The sequence below is a fragment of the Vidua macroura genome, chromosome Z, assembly GCF_024509145.1.
Source record: "Vidua macroura isolate BioBank_ID:100142 chromosome Z, ASM2450914v1, whole genome shotgun sequence".
NCBI classification, from domain to species: Eukaryota; Metazoa; Chordata; class Aves; order Passeriformes; family Viduidae; genus Vidua; species Vidua macroura.
Window position 1 is genome coordinate 82,117,366 of NC_071611.1, and position 22,392 is coordinate 82,139,757.

Sequence of the window (22,392 nt, forward strand, 5' to 3'; positions counted from 1 at the left end):
TGGATGGATGGATGATGGATGGATGGATGATGGATGGATGGATGGATGATGGATGGATGATGGATGGATGGATGGATGATGGATGGATGGATGATGGATGTGGGATGGATGGACAGATGGATGGACGGATGGATGGATGATGGATGGATGATGGATGGATGATGGATGGATGGATGGATGATGGATGGATGGATGGATGGATGATGGATGATGGATGGATGGATGATGGATGGATGATGGATGGATGGATTGATGGATGATGGATGGATGATGGATGGATGGATGGATGATGGATGGATGGATGGATAGATGGATGGATGATGGATGGATGGATGGATGATGGATGGATGATGGATGGATGGATGATGGATGGATGGATGATGGATGGATGGATGGATGGATGGATGGATGGATGGATGGATGATGGATGGATGATGGATGGATGGATGATGGATGGATGATGGATGATGGATGGATGGATGGATGGATGGATGGATGGATGATGGATGGATGGATGATGGATGGATGGATGGATGATGGATGGATGGATGGATGGATGATGGATGGATGGATGATGGATGGATGATGGATGGATGATGGATGGATGGATGATGGATGGATGATGGATGGATGGATGGATGGATGGATGATGGATGGATGATGGATGGATGATGGATGGATGGATGGATGGATGGATGGATGGATGGATGGATGGATGATGGATGGATGATGGATGGATGGATGGATGGATGATGGATGTGGGATGGATGGACAGATGGATGGATGGATGGATGATGGATGGATGGATGGATGGATGGATGATGGATGATGGATGATGGATGGATGGATGGATGATGGATGGATGGAAGGAAATTCCTTGAATTCCGGTAAACTCTGGGGCAGTCTGGGGTGCTTCTGTTGCTCATTGACTCCTCCCCATAACTCCTTTATAGCAAATAATCACCAGCAGGAGAATGTGAGGTCTTCACAAGCACAGTGCCTTATTCTGGTTTAGCACTTAGAGGTGTTAATTCTCTGCTCAACAAGTTACATTTATCCAAAGATAGATATTCAGGCAACATGAGAAAAATGAGATACTTTAGAGGCTAGCTTTCCCTGAGTTTTAAATTTGTCCTGTTTTTCTTCAAATGAACATGTACTTGTTAGGGAATTAAGTATTTATTCATCAGCGCCTGCGCACACAAGAACTACCACTGGTTTTAAAGCAATGAAATTCAGTCTAGAGACTCTAAAGTGTGTATTGTGTTATGTGTTATGTACCACTAATTCCATTGATGTTGGAGCTAATGTTCAAATAAAACCCCCAAATGGATGCTTCAGTAAGTTCTGTCCATGAAAATGGGCTGTCAGAATTACAGTGTTCTGAAGTAACATGTTTTCACGTTTTGGGACAGAGGAGTAACTTACTCTTGGAAAGCAGAGATGTATCCATGGCTGGTATCTTGGTAAATGGTTATTAAAGAGGAATTTCATGACATGAAGGTCCAGACAAGAGCATGCAAATGAACAATTTTTCAGGCTCTGGAGAAGCAGAAAAGCATTTTCATCATGAAGTAAATTCTGCAGGTCAGGTCCCTCTGAAGTAAAATTTAGCTCTTTGTACATATGAGTTTTTCAGTCAGCTACATATGGAGACAAAAATCCATTTTGAGTTGTGAGGGAATTACTGAGGGGGTTTTGGTGTTTTTTCCTTTCAGAAGTTGTGCATATATTTCCAGCATTGCTGAATCACTCCCAGGCGACCTGAGGATAACCCCAAACCAGGCTACTTTGCATTTCATAATCAAATTTTAGTCTTTCAGCTCACAGCATATTTGTTCATTTGTTTCATAACTTGGAAAGGACAGAGAGATACAGAAAAACTTTCATCTTAATAATCACTATATTCCTAAAATGGAAAAGCACTTGACTCGTGTGGAGTGCTGGGCCATAAGAACTGGGATACAATACTCTGGCAATCTTAAAATCTTTGGAAAATAAAGTGGGTTTAACAATTAGATTAATTAAATGATTAAAAGACACTGTGCCAACCACTTAATTGCTAGGGGAAGTCGGGGTATGAGATAGTCTTGTCATACCAGTCCAATTAGCACAATTGTACCAACCATGAATTATCTGCAGAGCATGGAAAAAAAATGGAAGAGTGTGTTGGGGAAGAAGGAGGAAAGGATGAGCAGCGATCATCCTCTTTGTGCAGCGCGGCGTGTCTTGAGCACAGGGAATATCTGGAATTTAAAAATCCAGCTGGAGCCAGAACGTGTGGGGGCTGAAGCGTTCCCTGTGTGAGGAGGAGCATGTTCCTGGGGCAGGCAGGGGTCAGACCCTGCTCTGCAGAGGCCCTTGCTGTGATCCTGGAGGGAAAGCAGGCGGAGAGCAGCGCGGGGAGCGTGCGGAGGATTCTGCGGCTGCCGAGCGAAGCTGCCTCGGTCTCCAGGGAGTCTGGAGGAGGGGTGTAAGTGTCACTTCTGGAAAAGAAGTAATTCTGTTGAAATATCACTGCAGCTCGGCTCCAGGCTTCAACAGCAGCAGCGTTTTGTGTCCTCAAGTGGCTTTTGTTGTCGGCAGCGTGGTGGTTCCTGCTGGGGCTGATGGTGCTGCTGCAGCTCGGGAGGCTCCTGGGCTGGGACCCCCGCCCTGCACACACACACACCTGGCTGGGCAGCACAGGCCTGGGAATCCGCCTCAAATGAGTGCCCTCACCCTCACAGAAAACGGGCTGAAAGCATTCTTTGAAGTATCGTTTCTGAATCTTCATGAAGAGCTTCACTGGAACTGCCCAGGGAGGTGTGGAGTCACCGTCCCTGCAGGGGTTTGAGAGAAGCCTGGGTGTGGCACTCGGTGCCATGGTTTAGTTGATGGGGAGGTGTTAGGCCATAGCTGGGACTTGATGATCTCAAAGGTCTTTTCCAACCTGGCTCGTTCTGTGATTCTCCATCTGGGGAAAGCTGGGTATTCTCTGCTTTTCAGTACAGGTCTGTTCTGGGGGAAAAAGATAGCCCAGAAGAATGGGCAAAAAATTCAAAAGAATGTCATAAGTTTATTTCCATATCTACAACACAAATTACTCTTGCACCTTTTTGTCAGTCCACTGATACCTATTCATAGTACTGATTTTATTAACTTCCGGCCAATAATGAAGGTTTCTTTTAAATAACTTTTCTTTATAACCATAATTTTGAGAAAACCTTGTCTGCAAGTTATGTTCTAAATAATCCAAGAAGCAGCAGCTGAGAGACAGGATGGAAATGCTATCTTTTAACAGGAATTTGAAGTCCTTTTATTCACTGATAACAAAGCATTCCTGAAAATTAATTTATATTCCAACCCAGTAGCCAGGTTTTAGCAGTATAATGCAATTTTTCTGTCTCAGCTATGCAGCATGAAATCCCCAGACTGGGCACTGGGATACAAACTGTGATCCCACTTCAGATATTTGCTGGAGTGATGTGGGTTTGGGGCTAGAATTATTTCATGGGGAAGAGGGATGGGTGAAGTCTCAGAGGGCACCTTCATTGTCATCATCATTATCAACAGATCTGCTCTTCCCTAACTGACCACATCTGCTGGTGCAACCCTTTTTGTGTTTCCAAGAAAAGGATTAAATGTGATTTTTTTTTTCATCTGCATTGATGGCATCATTATTTTTATTATTCTTTATTGCCCATAAGTAAGATGGAATGAAGATAAATAAAATACCAGAGTCAAGATGAAACCACAGGGAGCTGGGATTGGAGGAAAACTGAGAAGTTGTAAGGAATGACCTTCCACAATTACAGTTCTCAGACTTGTGTGGTCATGTGAATGCCTCCCTGTTACACAACAGAAATTAAGCAGTTTAGACAAATACATATCAGTGGAGCTACGCCAGGGTTTAATTAGGTCTCATGATCCAGATCTTTCAAATTACCTGCCTCTTTCAGTGTGATGAATCCACCTTTTTTGGGCATGACCTTCCATTCTGTGTTGAGTAAACCAAGGCTGCTCAGTCTGGGGGTTTTGGCTTCTTGGTGTACAGCCACGTGTTCAAAGGCTTTGTAAAAGGCACAGAGATTTATTTAAAGTATTGGGAGTTTTTGAAATTTTATTTATTATTTGGTTCAGAGTGATGAGTAGTTTTATGTTCCATCTTGGAGAAAACAAGGAGGTTGCTAGTGGTTAATCAATGTAGTTCCTTTAATACTTCTTTAATTTGTGATGGGTACAGATAGGGAAGATCTGTTACAGGAACCAGCTGATGTCTTAGAAAGACTTGGTAAGTTACCAGTTGAAGTGTTTACAAAAGGAAATTCGGGGTTTTTTTTAATGGTACTGGCTGCAGTATGTCTGGCACTTCAAAGCTATCAATGACCAGAAATTAAACATGTGGTAAATATGACTGGAAATAGTAATCATCCATCATTTGTCTTTCCAGAAAAAAACACCAAACAACCTACAGCTACATTTAAATTCCTTACTTCCCATAATTTCCTAAGTTAATGTACCAGATATTTATCCCCTGTCCCCAGAAAAGAACAAAAAAAGAAGCAGCAACTGTTTTAAGTTTTCTGCTTTTCCTTCTGACTGTAGTGCTCTCACCAGCATTTCAGACAAGGCTGTGGTTTCCTGCAGCATCCTTCACATGCCACACTCACTGTTCAATTTATTTCATTAACCCAATACCGGTGTATATAAAAATATCCTGAGATGTTGATCCTTTCTGCTCCAGCTCAGCTGATTGTGCCTGTACCATCCGTGGCAGAATATCTTTGTCTGGAGAAGCCATGCTTTGGTTGCTTGTATGAATATATGAAAATATTATATTCCTAAATGATAAGAGTAGGTTTAGGGCTGATGTGGAGGAGGGTGAGGTGATGAGGGAATTTGGTGTCTAACACTTTTATTTGTAGGGTCCAACTCCTCCCCTCCACCATCCAGCAGATTACATCATTTCCCATCAGTGAGATTTCTTAAAAACAGACCATTCCCTTGAGTGGACAAATTTAGTAACATGTGGTAAACTTCGGATAAAAATAAGGAAGTTTTAGTGTAAGCAAAATACCTGAAGTTGAATGTCTTGGTGAAGGAAGGAGCCAGGTGAGGATTTTTACAAAGTCAAGTAATTTCTTTGTAGCATTTTATGGTTTCAAGTGAAATTCTTTGTAAGCTTCCCTCATCAGCCACTTCTTGGGATGGCCTCAAAAAATGGGCATTGCAGGTTTATCTCTGGATTTTCATACTTCAGATACTGTACTAGTAGAATAGCTACATGATTTTTCTTTACATTTTATTTACTTTGGGATTTCTTTATTATAAAATCCATCCTAAACCATAGCTAGTTTTATTAGTTACTATAATAATCTATTTTTGCATTGCCAAGAGTAGCTTGGATAGAGAAGGAATGACCATAATATAACTTTCACTCAAGTACACAGTTTTAATTAATAATTGTAAATTATTATAAATTCATTAGTATAAATTCATTATTTTAGCTACAAAAGCAAACACAGATTTCCATTTTTAAGGAGGTAAGCTACTGTACAAGGAGTTTATACCATCTAAATTTTCCGATTTCATCTTTTTATGAAAAGCAGGGAAAGCAATTTGCAAATATTTAAAATGTCAAACTAATGGAAGTATAAATGATGAACAACTTGTAAGGCATGCAAAAGGAGGCCATGGTTTGCTATGGGACTGTGGAAAAAGAATGAATAATTCATCAGGATAGAATAAATAAGAATATTTCCATGCAGCAGTTGCAGGTTTGTTTATTGATCTACCTGGCAGAAGTTCTTAAAAGATTCATTACTTAGCACAAGCTAGAAAATGTAATATACCCAAAACACTGAAAATACTTTATTTCTGGCTTTGGGACTTCATTGCCCATCAGGGAAGAAAATCCCAAACAAACAGGAAAACAGAAAAAAAAACCCCAGTGCATTGCATAATGAAGGGTAGAAATGGAGGTTTCTGTAACACCTGAGAGTGTAACTGCAGAATTCTTTGGGTTATGGAATGGCACTGCAGCTGTCAGCAGCACTGCCCTGAGTCAGGGAGGCCCTGAGTCCTCCCTCCCTCCTCTCACAGGGGCAGGGCAGGGGGTTTGCACAGGTGGTGTGCCCTGGAAACCCACTAAATCCACTAAAAACCCACTAAAAATCAAACCCAGCACATCGAGTCCCTCCCTGCCAGTTCCTGGTGATTCACCAGGAACGGGGCTGGGTTCCTCTGGTATCAGTGCCAGGCGAGATGTATAAACAGGGGAAAAACCCCACCTCTGTGAGACAGTTATGAAAATGTTATTTTTAGGTGTATTTCTTACAAAGCCTTTTTAGGACAGCAAATGGCTAACAGTTATAACCTTAATCCTTTTCTCCCTTCATTCTGGAATAGTCATTATTTCCCCCTCTTCCTCTATATTTTAACTAAATTTGCTGGGTTTTTTTTTAAAGAGTAATTTTTAAAGTGGGAAAGAGCATGAACTCTCAGCAGCAGGGTGCTGTATCCCTGTGGGAGCTCCTCATCCCAAGGGGCTGTTCCCTCCTCTGTGACACATCCCATGGCCAGTGAGGTGGCCCAGCCCAGGGCACTGGATGATGGTGCTGTAATAATAAAGCCCAGCGTGCCCCTTTAATGGGCTGCTCCTCCTTGGTCAGCCACTGCAGCTCAGGTTCTTTGGGGCATTTGGAGGTGCTCAGGCTTTTAACAGCATTGATTTTCCCCATCAGTAGTGCTGCTGTTGTCATCCTTCATCCAGAAAACCTGTACCTGTATTCGTGCATCCAACATGCTCCACTCAGACCGTGCCTGTCATGGGTTTATTGCACACTGATGCTTAAAAGAGCTCATATTTCCTTAAGAAAACCCCAAAACAACAACAAACCAACTGTTTTTTTTTTCCTGTTTTCCCTTGGAAATGGAGATGATACGAAAATAATTATTTGATATGAGTGGCAGTGGCTGGCAGAGCACCACCTTTTTTCCTTCCACCACCTTCCCTGGCTGCTCTGGCTGCTTTGTGGTAGCCTCTCCCTGCATGATTTGTGGGTATGATTCCAAAGTGTTTGCTGCATCCAACTCACCTGGCTGGCTTTCCCTGTCAGCAGCAATTCTACAGCGTTTTAGCACTGATCCTTGCATAGATAATACCCCTTATTAGAGGATTTTTTTTTGTGAATAAAAGCCTTGCACTCATTTTGAAAGCCAGCATCTTTTGCAGACTTTATATTTCAGTGATGCATTCCAGACTTTTCCAAAGAACATTGAGCTTGGATGCTAAAAATGTTACTGCTAGTTGTTCAGAACTTTAATTCTAAAACACAGCTTAAGCCACAAAGAAATCTGTGGTGATTAACTGAATGTTTCCTTTCTGCTTGGTTGAAAAAGGTCATCCCTCCTTTTATGCCAGTTTTCAGATCTTTCCAGCATTATTCTTTCCTTTCCTAGGTATTGTGCCAAACACCTGGAAATGCAGCTTCCAGATCTGCATCTTTAGGCTGTCGAGTGTGAGTGCAGAATAAATAGAGTGATAATTTAATATATGTGTGTTTTGCAGGGTAGGCTTTGGCAGGTCATTAGTAGGCAGGTCATTAGGTCCCAGTGGCTCTGGGAGCATTCTGTGTGCTCCAGTACTGTCACACAGGATTTTCAGCATTTATAGGTGATTCAGCCTCATGCCATACAGAAACACATTGTAGGAAGGAAGAATGCTAGAAATTAAAAGCAATTGAGGTTCCAGCACATGACAACAGAAGCAGTTTGGCTTCTCTTTTCTGTGACAGTCTCCTGCACGTAAATTGCCAGGAGCAATATTCTTTACTCGCTTATTCCAGCTGAAGGATTTGCAAAGGTAACTAATTTCATCCTCTGATTCACTCCTTAGAAATCCCTTTTTTCTTTTCCCTTCCAAAAACGTAACCTGAATTCTTCTAATTTGTCATGGTGGTTATTTTTGGGGTTGGTAAAATCTTGAGCATTACCAGAAGAATCATGTGCATCCCTTCTTGTACTGTTTATAACAGAGCTCTGTTTTGAAGCTTGTTGTTGTTCTGGAAAAATATTACAGGCTGCTGAAATTATCTTTAAAGTGCTTAGAAATTGCTGATAAAATGCATAAATTAGTTTCTTTATGCTATGTGTATATCCTTGTGCATGTGTGAGACTGTTCATATGCATAAGACAAGAAGTATGCGAGTTGCATTCACATTGCTGCATGTAGAGACACTAAGATACAATATTTCTTAAATTCAGTCAGGCTTTGTCTAATTGGCCTGTGCAATCTCTGGCACCCCTCCCCTCAACATACATTTGTTATTTCAACAAATCATGGTACTTGTATAGGCAAAAGGCTAAACAATTTTAATTTACCTTTAGATGAAACAATGGCATAATGACATATCCAGAGAATTACTTTCTGCACTTTGGTCAGGTTTGGGGTTTTTTGGGGGGGGTTTAATGCCTACCATGCAATGACAAAGGTTTATTCTCCCTTTGTTCTTTTCAGAGTGCTGCAGCAGCTCCCAGCCCAGTGCTAGGAAACATTCCCCCAGGAGATGGCATGCCAGTAGGTCCAGTACCACCGGGGTTTTTTCAGGTATTCAGAAAAAAAAATTATGATTACAGGAATTTTAGGACAGAAAATCCTCTGTAATACTGTTTGCAAGTCTGTAGAAAAGGTCCTGTTCTGAACTATGTCTCACTGTGTGTGCAATATTTGAGAGTTTATTTTTAAACAGAAGTGGACAGGTGGGAAGGAAGGGACCTGACTGATGAGTATTTAATTTATGAAGTAGTACAGCACAGAACAAGAAATGGTGCCAGGTTTTTAGCAGAGATCAAAAAAAATGCTTGAGTACAATATTAAAATAATTTCTTATGATAATATACATAACATTCCATGGAGATTTTAAAGTCAGAATGTTGTTGGTTGTGTTCAGCTCTGTGCTAAAGCCACGGGCCAGATTCTTGAGCTTCTGTGGGAATTCAGCCTGGGCAATGCAGAATGTCCCGCTGAGCATTGCCCTGCACCTTGAAGATCTCAACCCCAGTGACTAAAAAAAGTTAACTCAGGGATTTAGACCGTGTGCTGCTTCTGTTCAGGTTTGTCCTACGTGTTGCTGAACATCTTGTAGCACTTTGGGCAGTTACAGCACAGGATATGATGGTGGAAAAAATGACATTTTAGTGCAAGCCCAGCGTGGTGTTTGTGACCTGAGCCTGCACTGCTCCCAGGCTGGGCTTACATCTCCTCCTCACCAAAACTCAGTTGTTTTCCTCCACACTGGCAAACTGAGGCTTGGTTTGTAATACATGAATGAAAAGACACTTGGAAGTGAAGTGGAAAATATCTGGCTGCTGCCAGTCACAAAATTCTCGGGAGCTGGCAGAACTCATTAATTAATTTATTTCTGCTTTTAGTGCATTGAGCAGCTGGTTAGGTAGGCTCTTTTGCATGTAATTTTTGCCTTAATTTTTAGATCATATCAATATTTCACTTTTTTTTTTTTTTTAACTTCAGCCTCCCACTTCAGTTGTGATGTCAGAGGAATTAACTTTTTTTGTTATTGTCTATGATGACTACTAAGATGGGGAAGGGGCACAGACAGTGTGAAGAAGCACAGAGGAGAGAGTAACTATTTTAAAGGTTTTGCAGGAGGAGGATGTGGGAGTTTTGTTTTTAGAAGTGTGAATAGACTTCTAGCCACTCCAGATCTTTGAAGATGTATGAAAGGCAATCTGATAGAAAGTTGAGTGCAGGTAAAATCTCATTGTAAAATCTCATTGCCAGTATCTGAGTCTGGCCAGTCTTGAGTCTGACTTGGAGCCCACAACATCATCCTGCTCTTTTTACGAGGCCTGAGGGTGAGAAGGAACATCTTCCAAGACATTATTAATTCTTGCTGTAGCTGTGTGCTTAAGAATACATGTAAGTTTGGAAATCAGGTGTGGTTGGTGTGTTTGGGAGCAGTCCCAGCAAGGGGAGCTAAGCAGAAATCCAGAGGGTTCCATCCCACGGGGAGCCTGAGGTGTGTGAGGCTGTGAGTGCAGAGAGCCCTGCTGCTGCCGTGGGTGTTGTCAGGCAGCTCTTGGTGCCAGGCTCTGAAACCTTCATCAGAGCTCAGCCTCACCAAGGTCAGCGCGCCCCACGACAGGGAAATGTGCTGGCAGACAGAGCCTGCATGTGTGAAACTTGAAAATGGAGGGGCATCACCTGCTGCTGTGAAACGCAGGTGAAATCACAGGCAAGAAAGAGGAGCTCGTGGTGAGAACCTCCTCCTTCCCTCGTGGGTGCTGCTGTTCTGGTAGGCCTTTACCCAGACAGGCTGTTCTTCCATCCTCTCCTGCAAGATCCCAGAGTAAAACAAACCACAGAGAACAGGCTCATCTGTCCTGGTCTGAGAGCTGGCAACCCTCATTCCACGGAGCTGAGACCTGCCCCTCACTCCTGGTTTATGACAGCAAACAATTTGTTCTCCAGAGTCAGTCCACACGGGCAGAGCAGGAGAGAGGTGCTTGTGTCTATATTTAGTGCACTGAGACTTTGCTCCACAAAAGCCTCGTAGCATTTTAATTCCTTTAGCCCGAAATTTATCTGGAAGGTCACCCTGGAATGTTAAGGGTGCCTGTTGTTGGTTTCAGGAGTTGTTTGGGTTGGGCTGAGCTGGAGCTGCTGACAGCCAGCACCTGCCAGCTTTGCTTGCAGAACTCAGGGGTCACAGATGATGTAGAGTAATTTCTTCCCTCTTGCACTCATGTTTTGGGTGGGCACTGAGCACTCAAAGGGATGTAAGCAAGGTGGGATCATTGCTGCCGAAGTGGGCTCTTACCAGAGCAGGGGAGAGTCACAGTCCAGGGAGGGAGATGTGCTGGGAGTGAAGAAACAACAGCAGGCATCACTTTTGGTTGGCCCTGCTGACCTCTAACATGATTTTTGAGACTTGTATTTTTTTTATAGAAAAAAAGGAATATATTTTATTTTTTAAAAATGCAGTCTGATAGTGTAGCACGTGGAGATAGAGAAATACAGAATTGTTTCTCAGACAGTATGTGGTAAAACTCTGCTCTTTTGTTAAATGAGCTTTTGTCATCCAGGTAGACCATTAGCACTGATGTTAATTAGCAACCTGTGGCACTTCATGCCTGGAACACAGAGGTAGAGGTTCTGGAGCCAGCAGCTGAATTAGTCTTGTATCCCTCTGTAGTTGTAGTTTAATACTTCATTTCAGGTTAGGGGTGATGGTCACTGCAGTGCTGGCTGTCCAGAAAAATGGCACAGTGCAGGGAAGGTGGTGGGGTTGTACACAGCTATTGTCATCAAATCAATGAGGTTTTGGGGTTTTGTTTATTTGCTTGTGGGTTTTTTCATTTTTAAGAGAAATTGTTTGCAGTGTCAAAAGTGAAATTTGAAAAGTCAGTGTTTATGTGGAGTTAGCATGTGCCTCAGTTTCCTCACTGGTGTGTTTGTGTTTGAATGTAAGTTCATAGACATATACCTTTTGTCTTCAACTTCTCTCAGTCTGAGCAGCAGTGGGACTCTGGAAATAACTGTGTGAAACAGAAACTGAACCTGCTCTTGGTTCATTAGCAGCAGAAATTGAATGTGTGGGGCACAAGAGTTCTACCATACATGGCTCTTTAACTCCAAATAGTATAACCCAAACAGCTGCTTTGGGCAACAGAAGTCATGAAATCATACTAGATTGCATAAAGGTGAGATGATTTTATTTATACATGTCTGAAATGCCCAAACAGCCCCAGCCTGAGTCTGGAAATACCTCATCCTTTTCCAGCTTTCCCATCTATAACATCCTGGACACGGAGCTAAGGTGTGAGGAAGGCACTTAGCTGCTGTGATAATAAAATAAAGTCATTTGGGATATTTTCTGAGTCATTTGTAGGCATTTTTAGTCCATGTAATTTGTTAGTTTCTCCATATGGCCAGTCATGGATATCAGTGTGACCTGCTCTTTGTCCCTGGTTCTGGAGCCCTCTCTGACCCTGACATAGTAACTGAGCAACTCAAAGACTGAGTAAGATCATGATAAATAATTACCTTTGGGTCTCATGTTAGTGGATGTATATAATGTCAACAGCCACAGCTTTACACGGGGCTCTTACAAACTCATTTACAGTGAGTTAAATCTTCCACTTGTAATCAAAGGTTCAGGTCATAGAATCCAGAGACTTTCAGGTTTCCACATCCAGTCTTACAGGTGCAGCTGCTGCTCTTCAGGTGCTGAGGACCATTTCCATTCTGCTCTTCACTGATATTTTAAGGCAGCTAAACAATCTCAGAGATGCCACAATTGCGTTTTTGCAGACCATTTATTTGATCCTTGTGAATAATGTTGGTGTTGGTAAGCAAATGAGCAGAGGCCAGAAGGAAGTTTGGGAGCTTGTGCTCATTGAGGTGTTAGGAGTTTTTAAACAGAAGGTAAACTATTGATTTCACAGGATTTTATTTGCCTTTTAGTTAAATTTCCAGTTTTAGCACTCCAAAATGCAGAGTTTAAAACAGGGCAGCATGGAACGGTTTGGAAGGTACCTTAAAGCCACTCGAGTTCCAAACCCAGCCATGGGCAGGGGCACCTTCCACTGGTTCTCCAAATTTCTGCCACCCAGCACTGCCCAGAGTCTGCCCCTGGCAGCTGCTTCTGCACTGCAATTAGGAGAAACACTTAAATGTATGTTCAATTAAACCCCAGTTGTCCTCTGCTCCTCTGTTCCCCCGCTGTCCAAAGGTTTGGCTGTGTGAGGAGTGTGAGTGGCTTTGGAGGCATTCACCTGAGAGACCCCGTGGGAGTTGTAGGGGAAGCAGGTTGTTCTACAACTGACAGTTCATTTGTTTAATTTGGTAATTCTGTTAAAAGTCAGATCCTAACACTTGTCTGTACCTTTTCACACATAAGTGAAGCACCCTTTCTTTTAAACACATTACTTTTTTCAGCACATTTGCTAAAATCTCTTCCAGTTCAACTTAACCACTAAACATTATTTCCTTGGTGACTGTGTTTTCTAAAGGGCTTTTCAAGTGGTTGGCTTCGTTCACCAACTTCAGATCACCAGATAAACTTGGAATGGCATGGGAGAGAAGTGTCGACACCATGTTTGAAATACAAATGTTACATATTCCTCTTATATAAAGGGAAAAAAAAAAAACAAAAACCAAAACAAACCAGCCTGAACCCAGCCCTGCAAAGTAATGTGAGCCTGGCTTGCCATCTAGTGGCTGCTGCTCGTGCTCGTTTTACCTCAATCCATAATCTCTAGTATTATTTTTAGCCTGGTTTGCCATAGTAGAGCTGACCTAATGCTTCAGGAGAGCATTGTTACAGTAAGGCACATCAGCAAAAAGGACTTTATTTTCCTGCCTAGCGCTACTATTTGAGATATAAACATAAATCTCAAGTAGTAAAGTTAGGCAGGAAAATAAATATAAATATATCTATATTATATATTTATATTATATATAAACCATTTATATTGGTTATATATGAATATATAACAAATATATATCTACCATATGTAAACAACTATAAATCGAGGTTTAGCACTTAGTTAAGTGAGAATAAGCAAAGCCAGCAAATTAAAAAGTAGTAACATGCATCTCCTGCAGTTCGAAACAGAAATGGTGAGCTACTTACACATGAAAAGAAAATGGATTTGTAAGGAGCAGTCTGAGGCTGCAAAATATCTCTGTAATGTTTAGTTCATAGTTAATATTGACCATATTTACAGTAAAGTCATGTCATGACACATTGTTAAAAAATAGAATTTGTATTCCAGACCCAATAAATGCCAGCATTTGGTTAAAGCAGATAAAGGAAGGAAGACAAGGAGGGAGGAATCCCCCAGCACCCTTTTAAAGCCATTTTGGAGTGAATTGTCCACTGGGGGTTGTTGTTTGTGCAGGCAAGGAGGAATCCCTATTCCAGCTGTGGAATGTCACAGTCTAAAAACTTCTTGTTTCTTTTGAAACCCCGTGGAACTCTTTCAGCTCTCCCCTTAATAAGCTCACACAGCCTCCTGGTTTTCCAGAGTTTTCCATATTTTATCTCCCCCCTTCCAGCAGCCACACCTCATTACCTGTCCTAGGATCCATCACCCTCCTCCCAGTGCTGATCCTCCTCCTCCTGTGCACCCCATTTTTGCAGCATTACCTCTCCTGTAAAGCTGGGATAGTAACAAACTGTGACAGAAGGGCAAAATTAGCTGAATTCACAGCCAGCCTCAATTCCAGTGCTGCAAGTGGTGTGATTGCAGGGGAAGGAGTGAAAAGTTAAAGATTCTGAGCAGGGCAAATACACTTCTGGAAGTGCCAGAAGCCTGAGAACCTTTCTGGCTTGTGAAAACATGGTGATGGGAGAATGAAACATCACCAGGGCTGCACGTGCAGCCTGTGAGCAAAGATAGAGGCTTTGGTAGCCTGGAGAAACTTTGAAAAAATAGGATTTTTAAGGCGATATTTTCCCCTCTGAGTTTATATAATTCACGTTGGTAGGAGGAACTTTATTGTATTTATGGAATCCCCTTGGTTTGTCAGTGCACCCACCCCAGCAGAGCAGCCTGGGAATACTCAAATTCATAAAATTATAGGTCTAATTCTTTGCAGATTTGGCATATGTGCATTTTTGTCCTCAGCAGTATCACACTGCATTTTAAAATATTCAATTTTTTTAAATTATTTTGACTTGTAGCACCATATGAGAGGGCACTATCATCTAGAAAGATCTATAAGTAGTTTGTGGTTTTCTCCTGTTTGGGTTCCTTTCCCTAAATACCAGCAATAAAGTCAGCTTCTAAAAAGTAAAGTTATCCAGGATCTGCTGACCTCAATAATCCCACCCTGCAGTTGTGGCAATGCTTTTACTGCTCATAACTCTTGTAACAAATTAAAACTGCTCAGCTTTACAAATTAATCAGCTGTTCCAAAGAATCAGCCATGTATCCTAATCAGGTTAATCAATCTGGGGAAAATGCTTTCAGTCATCTCTCTGGATGATGTCTGAGTTCTAAAAATGCACGGATTTTTATTTTGAGGGCTTTTAAGGTGATACATCTTACATGTTCTGGCTTGTCATGCTTGAAATACTCTGTTTTCCCTTTTATTTGCATTTAATAAAATAAATATAAAAACTATCTACCCAATTTAAAATTCCTATAAGTAATACTTCTTACAAAATTTCAAATTCTTTCAGAAATTCCTTTAAATGTCATGTGCATAACTCAGCAACTTTCTGTCCCAATTATGAAATATTGAGCTTCAGATAATTATGTTCCCCACAAAGTGACACAGATGTAATAGCAGTGCAATTCCTGCAGATCACCTGATCTCAGACAAATGTTTAGCTGGAGATGAAATGTTTTGTTTGTGGTTTTTCTGGTTGTTTTTGTTTGTTTGTTTCTTTCTTTCTTTCTTTCTTTTAAGCACAGAATTGTTTCTTCATTTTTCCACACTAAACAAGGTGTGTGTTGCAGTGTCCTTCCATGTTCCATGTGGTGTTCCTTGACCAGGGATAAAACACTAAATTTATTTTAAAAGCTGGTATTGCTGTAACTTGGAATTCTGGATGTAGAAGAAGCTCTTCAGTTTAGGGGGAAAAAAAAAATTATCTTACTCTGAATTAAATCAGATCTCATACTGGTGCTATTTATAAGTTGTATATGGTTAGAGAACCATAAATACAGGAATTAATTTTTAGGGATGTTTTTCTGAAGCACAGAGAAGAACGTGCTTGTGGAAATGGGTTTTGTCATCAGGAAAGGCCAATGTAGAGAGAAATCCTCTCTCAGTGCTGAGAATAACACGTTTTTATGTAAAATAATGTAGTTAAAATCAGCTGTTTTGGTTTGAAGACATGCAGTGTACAACCCAAATTTCATCTCTGAAGTACTTCAGCAAAAAATCGTTTCAGGTTTAGTCCTGGTTAAAACTAAAATGTGTTAATGAAGAGTGTCATGAAACTTGAGTGATTGTTACTGCTGAGGGAGATGCCAAAAAATCACAGAGGAAACGAAAAAATAAAAAGCAATGAAATGAAAAACGAATTGCAGGGTAACTTGGATAAATTAAATTCACACATATTTAATGGTTCCCAGTGGTCCTCCTAGGAGGGCAAACCCCCTTTGGTTTGGGAATGGGAGATGTAGGTGTAAAACAGCATTTCCTAAAACACTGGAGTCTTAAAGAAATATATTAACATATTATTTACCCTTATAGGAGAATGAAATAAAAATGGCCAGCAGTCTTAATTTTTATAATCTGGACACTAATACTAATAATCATAACAATAAGCGATGCCAAACCTTTTAGGAGGGTTTGAAAACCAAAAAGGTGAAGATTAATTGTATTTTACACAGAATGTATACCTTGGCAATTTTTAAACATGGAGGAGAACAAATATTTTTGGTCTGTTTCACTTGTGATCATTTAAAACTTCTAAATTGATAGATTGAAAGATTAGGTCATTTTCAGAATTACCAGCGGAAATGCGACCTTGTCTCTTGCAGCTTGAACTGTTTTCCAGTATTTGCACCTCAAGTAGCAGCACAATTAATTTAAGATCACTTGTAGTGTGTACAAATAAGGTCTGTGGTTCCATTTTCAGTTGCTAGGATAAGTGGTGTTAATGTTTGTGCTGTAGGTGGCTGAGTTATAAGGATCAATTATTGCCATTTCGGTCCTTCTCCACACCATGTGTGAAGCTGTGTCTCACCATGTGATTTTTAATTTGTGGTCAATATATTTGCAGTCAATTAAGTCTCAGTAGGAATTTAAATATTCAAATGTTTAAATATTCTGGGCTGTGGATTATTGTAAATTTTACGAATTTATGTGAGACAAAATGTGATTGATAAATGTAAAGGTATAAGGCAGAGCAGGATAAAAATGTCAGTGCAAGAAACCTTTACCTGGAAGGAAGTAAATTACACCCCCATCTTTCAGAAGGGAAATAAGTTTAAGGAAACAAGAGATTTATTGAAGTATTTAATGCTTAGTAGAACACCACTCCCTGAATTCCTTATTTCACCACTATTAGGTGGAAGTGAAAACTGATCCACATCATGTTTTAGAGTCTTCTGAACAACTAAAATAGAGAGTAAGAACTGCCTGACTGGCAGAGAAACATCTGTGCCTTTATGGCATCAGCTTTCTGCTGGATACTTTCTGTAAAATCAACGTTTTCTGGCACCAAAAAGTGGGCAGTGAGGCTGTTGTGCTTCAACATTTCTTTCTCAAACGCTTTCCCACTGACAAACTTATTTTCTGTTGTGTTGAGAAGTAAGAAAAATAGGATTTTAGAAGATTTTGATGTTGCACAGCACACACACCTCTCGGACCTGCATTAAACACACAGGTTATGAGACACCCTTTGCTGTCCCTGCACACAGATGGATTATTCTGGAGCAGAGAGATAACCAAAAAGTGCTGCAACTTCTGGCACCATCATTCAAGTTCCTGAACTTGCCTTCCCTTAAAGTAGTTTTTAGCGCTTCAACGTGAAATGTTGCTTTCAGAGCAGGGAGCTTAATAAATTTAACATGTCACATCTTGATTTTATTTTGTGTCATCTTTATTATTCAGGTATTCTAATACTTTCCTCCTTTTAGGTTTTTGGGGTTTTTCTTTTGAGCTTCACTGTAAGTTGGTAGACGGAAATATTCTGCAGTGACTACATGAAAGGTTTTTCTTTTCTGGCTTCTTTTTCACCCAGTTTAGTAGAAGGTTCTTCTTCCTTTGCTCTCAGCTGCAGGATTGGCAGCCTTCAGGATACTTTTTGTGATGCCAAATTAGTGAATTTCATACCTGAGGGTAGGAATTACGATATATTGCTGCCAACAGACGTTGGTGGCATCTCCATCTCAGCAGTGGCTTAGATCTGGCTTGCTTGCCTGTTTCTTTGTTTTATTCATTTTTGGGGGGTTTTTTTGGTTGTTTATTTGTTTGGTTGGGATTTGTTTTGAGTTTAGGGGTTTTCCCCTTTGTTTTTGTGGTTGCTTGTTTGTTTTTGTCTTGTTTTTTTTTTTTTTTTAGTTTTAGTTTTGAGGGATTTTGGAGGAGGTTTGGTTTTGTTTGTGTAGGTTGTTTTTTTTAATTGGGTTGGGTCTTTTATGTGTCCTGTGGATATTGTTTTTTTTGGGTTTTTTCTTTGTTTTTTTTTGTTTTGTTTTTTTTTTTTTTTTTTTGTTTTTGTTTTTTTTTTTTTTTTTTTTTTTTGTTGTTGTTTTTTTGTTTGTTGGTTTGTTTGGGGGTTTTTTTGCCTTTTTTGCCTTTTTTTTTTCTCTGTGTTGTTTGTTTCATTGCTTGGTTTTGCTGGGGTTTTTTGTTTGGTTGGGAGTTTTTATTTAGGTTTTTGGAGGAGGGTTTGCTGGTTTTTTTGGGAGGGTTGTTTGTCTTTTGGGTGGTTTTGTTTTGTTTGTTGTTATTGCTGTTTGTTTGCTTGCTTGTTTTGGAATATTTTCTTCTGCTTTTCCTAACACCTTATCATGTCTGCCAGTTCTTGAACTCCATTGGAGAAGCTGATTTTAGTCCCTCTGTCTTTTTCCTACCCCACAGCTGAAGTTGCCTGCTGCATTATTGAGTATTTCTCAAGCTTAACTCCAAGACAAATAGAGTCTGTCTTCCTGAAAATTCAGTGTGAGCATCCATTTAAGGTGCATTTAAAATGCTGAATTTTAGGCTGAGGCAATAGGCATAAATGTCCAAGTCTCAGCATGCAAACATTTTATTTTCACCTTCAGAAACAAGATCTAAGTAACCAGTTCAAGGTCTGCGGGCACTGGTTTTTAGTCCCAGTATTCTGAGCCCAGTAACTTCAGGGGTATTTGTGCTGCAGGAGAAGGGGAAGAAGAAGTTGCCAAGAATTCGAGGAGAGAGGGATGCCTGCTGTAAGAAATGGAAGCCCAGAGTGGTTCCTCCCTAATGGGCATTCCAGCAGTTCCTAATAAAAAAAAAAAAAAAAAAAAAAAAAAGAGTAGGAAATTATAGTAAAGCTAGTTCAGAGACTAAATGGCAGGTGTTCTGGGAATGACAAGGAAAGTGGTGAATAAATACATGGCACAAAGTGTCTGCTGCTTGAGTTTGTGTCTTTCAGAATCCTGTGCTCAATATTTTGTGTGGGGACTTTAAAACTACTTCCGCTGCCGTGAAAAGCTGGGAGTATTCAATATATTTTCATTAATATGTTGGACAGAATTTCTTTGTTGTCTTGAAACCTCTTGGTGGAACTTTTCTGTGGACAAACAATATATACAAAACACAATATGATATATACAATATATTGGTAGTGGAGAGGGAGAAGTTCAGTCACTGACACAAAAATGAGAATATTTAAGTTTGTAATGGTAACATTTTTGTGGTAAGCCAAGCCATAGGAACTACTTGAAATCTGCTTATCACTGATTGCAGCTCCACCTGGGTGTAAGAGGAATACACAGATACATGAATATTTACAGTATATAATCCTTGTAAGCATGGAAGGAGTAGGTTTTTTATTACTATTTTTTTATTGCTATTCCAGATTAGTCGGCTGGTTCTGCTCTTTAAACATGGCTGAATTCAGAGACAATTCAGGTTTCCCTTTTTTTTTTGAGCTACACAGCTGTAAATAAAGTTGAGTTTCATTTGCTGAAGGAGACAAGTCAAACCCAGGGTCCTCACTGGAGTGGCTGCACTGGGTTGACCTCTGTGGAAATGGTTGAAATTCTAATTTCCTGACACTTCTACTGTTTCACAAGGGCCTCGTCACATGCACAGCCCATTCTCTTTCTTATCAGAGGTTCTCACCATCAGAAAACACACAAAGGAGCCTCCCTCTTCTACAGCACATCATTTCAAGTATCTTTTTATTAATCTATTCACAATTGTTATTGAACTTTTTCTCCAGTTTGTAAACCCTCTGTACTTTAAATTGCTTTCTAGCACTACTTTGAGTGCGTGTTTATGTAGGTTACTTTATTTCAGCTTTCATCTGAATCCAGGATGTGAAAGGTTTCATTAATTTATTGATGTAAGATCATAGGAAAAATTCCAGTAGTAATTACTGGTAAAATAATTGCAGTTTCTCTGCTAGCTTTTGCTAGTCTAAACCAGTATTTCTGTCCCTGTGCTCAGACACAGCACACTTTTATCTCTTCTTCTGGAGCTGTAGGTACTCCTGCTTGCCAAAGACATCCTCTTCATCTTCTGTTTAGTCAAATATTTGTGCCTTTATCCTGTAGATTTGCCACTCATCTTTTTAGATTTCTAGGCTATTGCCACACTTTAGGGTGGAATGAGCTGAGAAATCAAATGTTTTTGCTGCCAGTACCACTCGATTACCTGGGGGCCTGACCTTGTTTGTAGGCTGTGAGGTAGCTCAGGGGTAGCCAAGAGCCACCAGAAACTCACAAGGTGTGGATGGTGTGTCAGATTTGGGTATAAATTGAGCTCAGTTTATGCCCAAATCCGGGTATAAATGTAATAGAGAGATCCAGTGTGTGAGCAAGGATGGCAGGAGTGCAGCACTGAATTGACATGGTGACTGAAACCAGCAAAATTCTAAATATTTGCATCATGAGCTGGGAATCTGTGCCCCCACAGGTTAAATTTTGTGTTGCTTATTATGAAGAAGTGAATGAAAAGTATTTGTGAATTATTTTGATCTTCCTTACCTCTGAACTCTCCCAAGAACACTTTTGTTTTCTATTCCAAGGTTCCATCTTTCCCCCTTCTCCAGTGGAAAGTAGAGATGCCTGATTATGGTTTATTCTTCACTATTAATGCTTTAAGTTTTTATATTCTGCACTTACAAGTGCTGAAACAAACAGTTAAATAATTTATCCTGATAGATGGGTCGGCTGAGAATCTCTGAACTTCTGTAACACTGCTAAACATTGTGGAGCAATGTCCAGAGCTCTCCATGGGAGTGTTCAGGCTGGATGGGTGTGAGCATGGCAGTGGCACAGGGGTGGCCTTTACAGGATGAGTGGGGTTATTCAGCAGTGTTTCTTTTTCTCCTTGCAGCCTTTCATGTCCCCCCGGTACCCTGGAGGCCCAAGGCCACCTCTCAGAATACCCAACCAGGTAAGGCTGAGGGTTCTGTCCCTGTGGTACTCTCAGTTCTTTGTCAAATGCTTCACCCCCTGCCCATCTCTGGTATAAATATAAAATAAATTATATTTATTCCACGGTAAATATGGGGATTACTGGTAAGAAACGGGTCTCATGAAGTGCTCTGTGTCTCCTCCAAACACTCTGAGGACTTTCTAAAAGTGCTGAATTCCCAATTTTCTCTCATCTTCATCTAAGGATGTGCAATGCCAGTGAGACAAGGATGAGTAATGAGCTGCTGTTCGTCAGCAGGGAACTTTTTTGGCCCATCTGTGAGATGAGGGTTCTGGAAGTAGAGAACATTTGTGTTTTCAAGTTCTCCATAGTGCAGATAGAGGAGGAGAAAGGGTGTCAGGAGATGAAAAGTTAAAGACAAGCAGACAGAAAACCATCAGTGGAGCTCTGAGATGAAAACTAGGTCACTTACAGTATTGGGAAAGGTAGAAAGGATAAATGGAACAGGTAGTTTGGTTCAACGTTGGTTTCCAGGACTGCCTTTTGATTGTCACACTATACCTCAGTCTCATTTCTGGCCATTTTTAATATTTGTGTAACACAGTTGCAACAAATCTGTCATTACTTTTGACACACTGTCAGCAGAAGTTATGAAATCTACATTTCAGTGAGCTGGATGTGTGAGGTGGCAAGGTTTCTGCAGGTGTTGCTCTACCTGGTGATGTTTGGGATCAGGTAAAGTTACCTGTACCAGGGCTACTTTCTCACCACGGCAGTGGGGGACTTAATTAACCTTGATGAAATGATCACCTGTACAGTGCAATTAGTGCAGTGCACTTAATATTTGGTAACATTTTACTGCTGTAACTCAGTGCATGCCTGACTTTTTTGCACTTCCTGATGCTATCTTACCCAGAGGTGTCTGAGCCCCCGAGCCAAGGGTTTGGGTTTCACACCCTCTGTGCCTGAGCTCAGTGAATCCTGGCAGGTGGGATGTGGTGGCTGGAAGCACTGCCAGCCTGCAGGTTTGGTTTCAGAAGCGAATTTGTCTGCACACTCTGGTATTTTCAGTCCAGAGTGGAAGATAATCACATAATCCCAGTGAACTGCAGCTCTTGCTGCATTCAGATTTTGGCAAATTCACGAATTGCTTCTTTAGCAGCACTGACATTGCTCAAGGTACAGCGTGGATGGGCAGGGTGTGGAAGCAATAAACCATGGTGGTGCTGCTTTTAAGACCCAAATTTTGATGAGGTGGTCGTTTGGTCCTGAGATTGTGGAAGAGGTCCCTGCCCATGGCAGAGGGGTTGGAAGGAGAAGAGTTTTAAGGTCCCTTCCAGCCCAAACCA

At 40.8% G+C, this 22,392-nt stretch overlaps 1 protein-coding gene across 3 annotated transcripts in view; it reads left to right on the forward strand.

Annotated features, from left to right (window-relative positions):
• SSBP2 (single stranded DNA binding protein 2) overlaps nucleotides 1-22,392 on the forward strand; it is a 128,571-nt gene that overhangs the window by 87,406 nt on the left and 18,773 nt on the right. For 2 of the 3 annotated variants that reach the window (XM_054003443.1, XM_054003445.1), the window contains 2 exons: nucleotides 8,501-8,590; nucleotides 21,002-21,061. In XM_054003443.1, the coding sequence (XP_053859418.1) occupies nucleotides 8,501-8,590; nucleotides 21,002-21,061 (150 nt within the window). The remainder of the gene's footprint in view (nucleotides 1-8,500; nucleotides 8,591-21,001; nucleotides 21,062-22,392) is intronic. The other variant, XM_054003444.1, reaches the window with a different exon arrangement.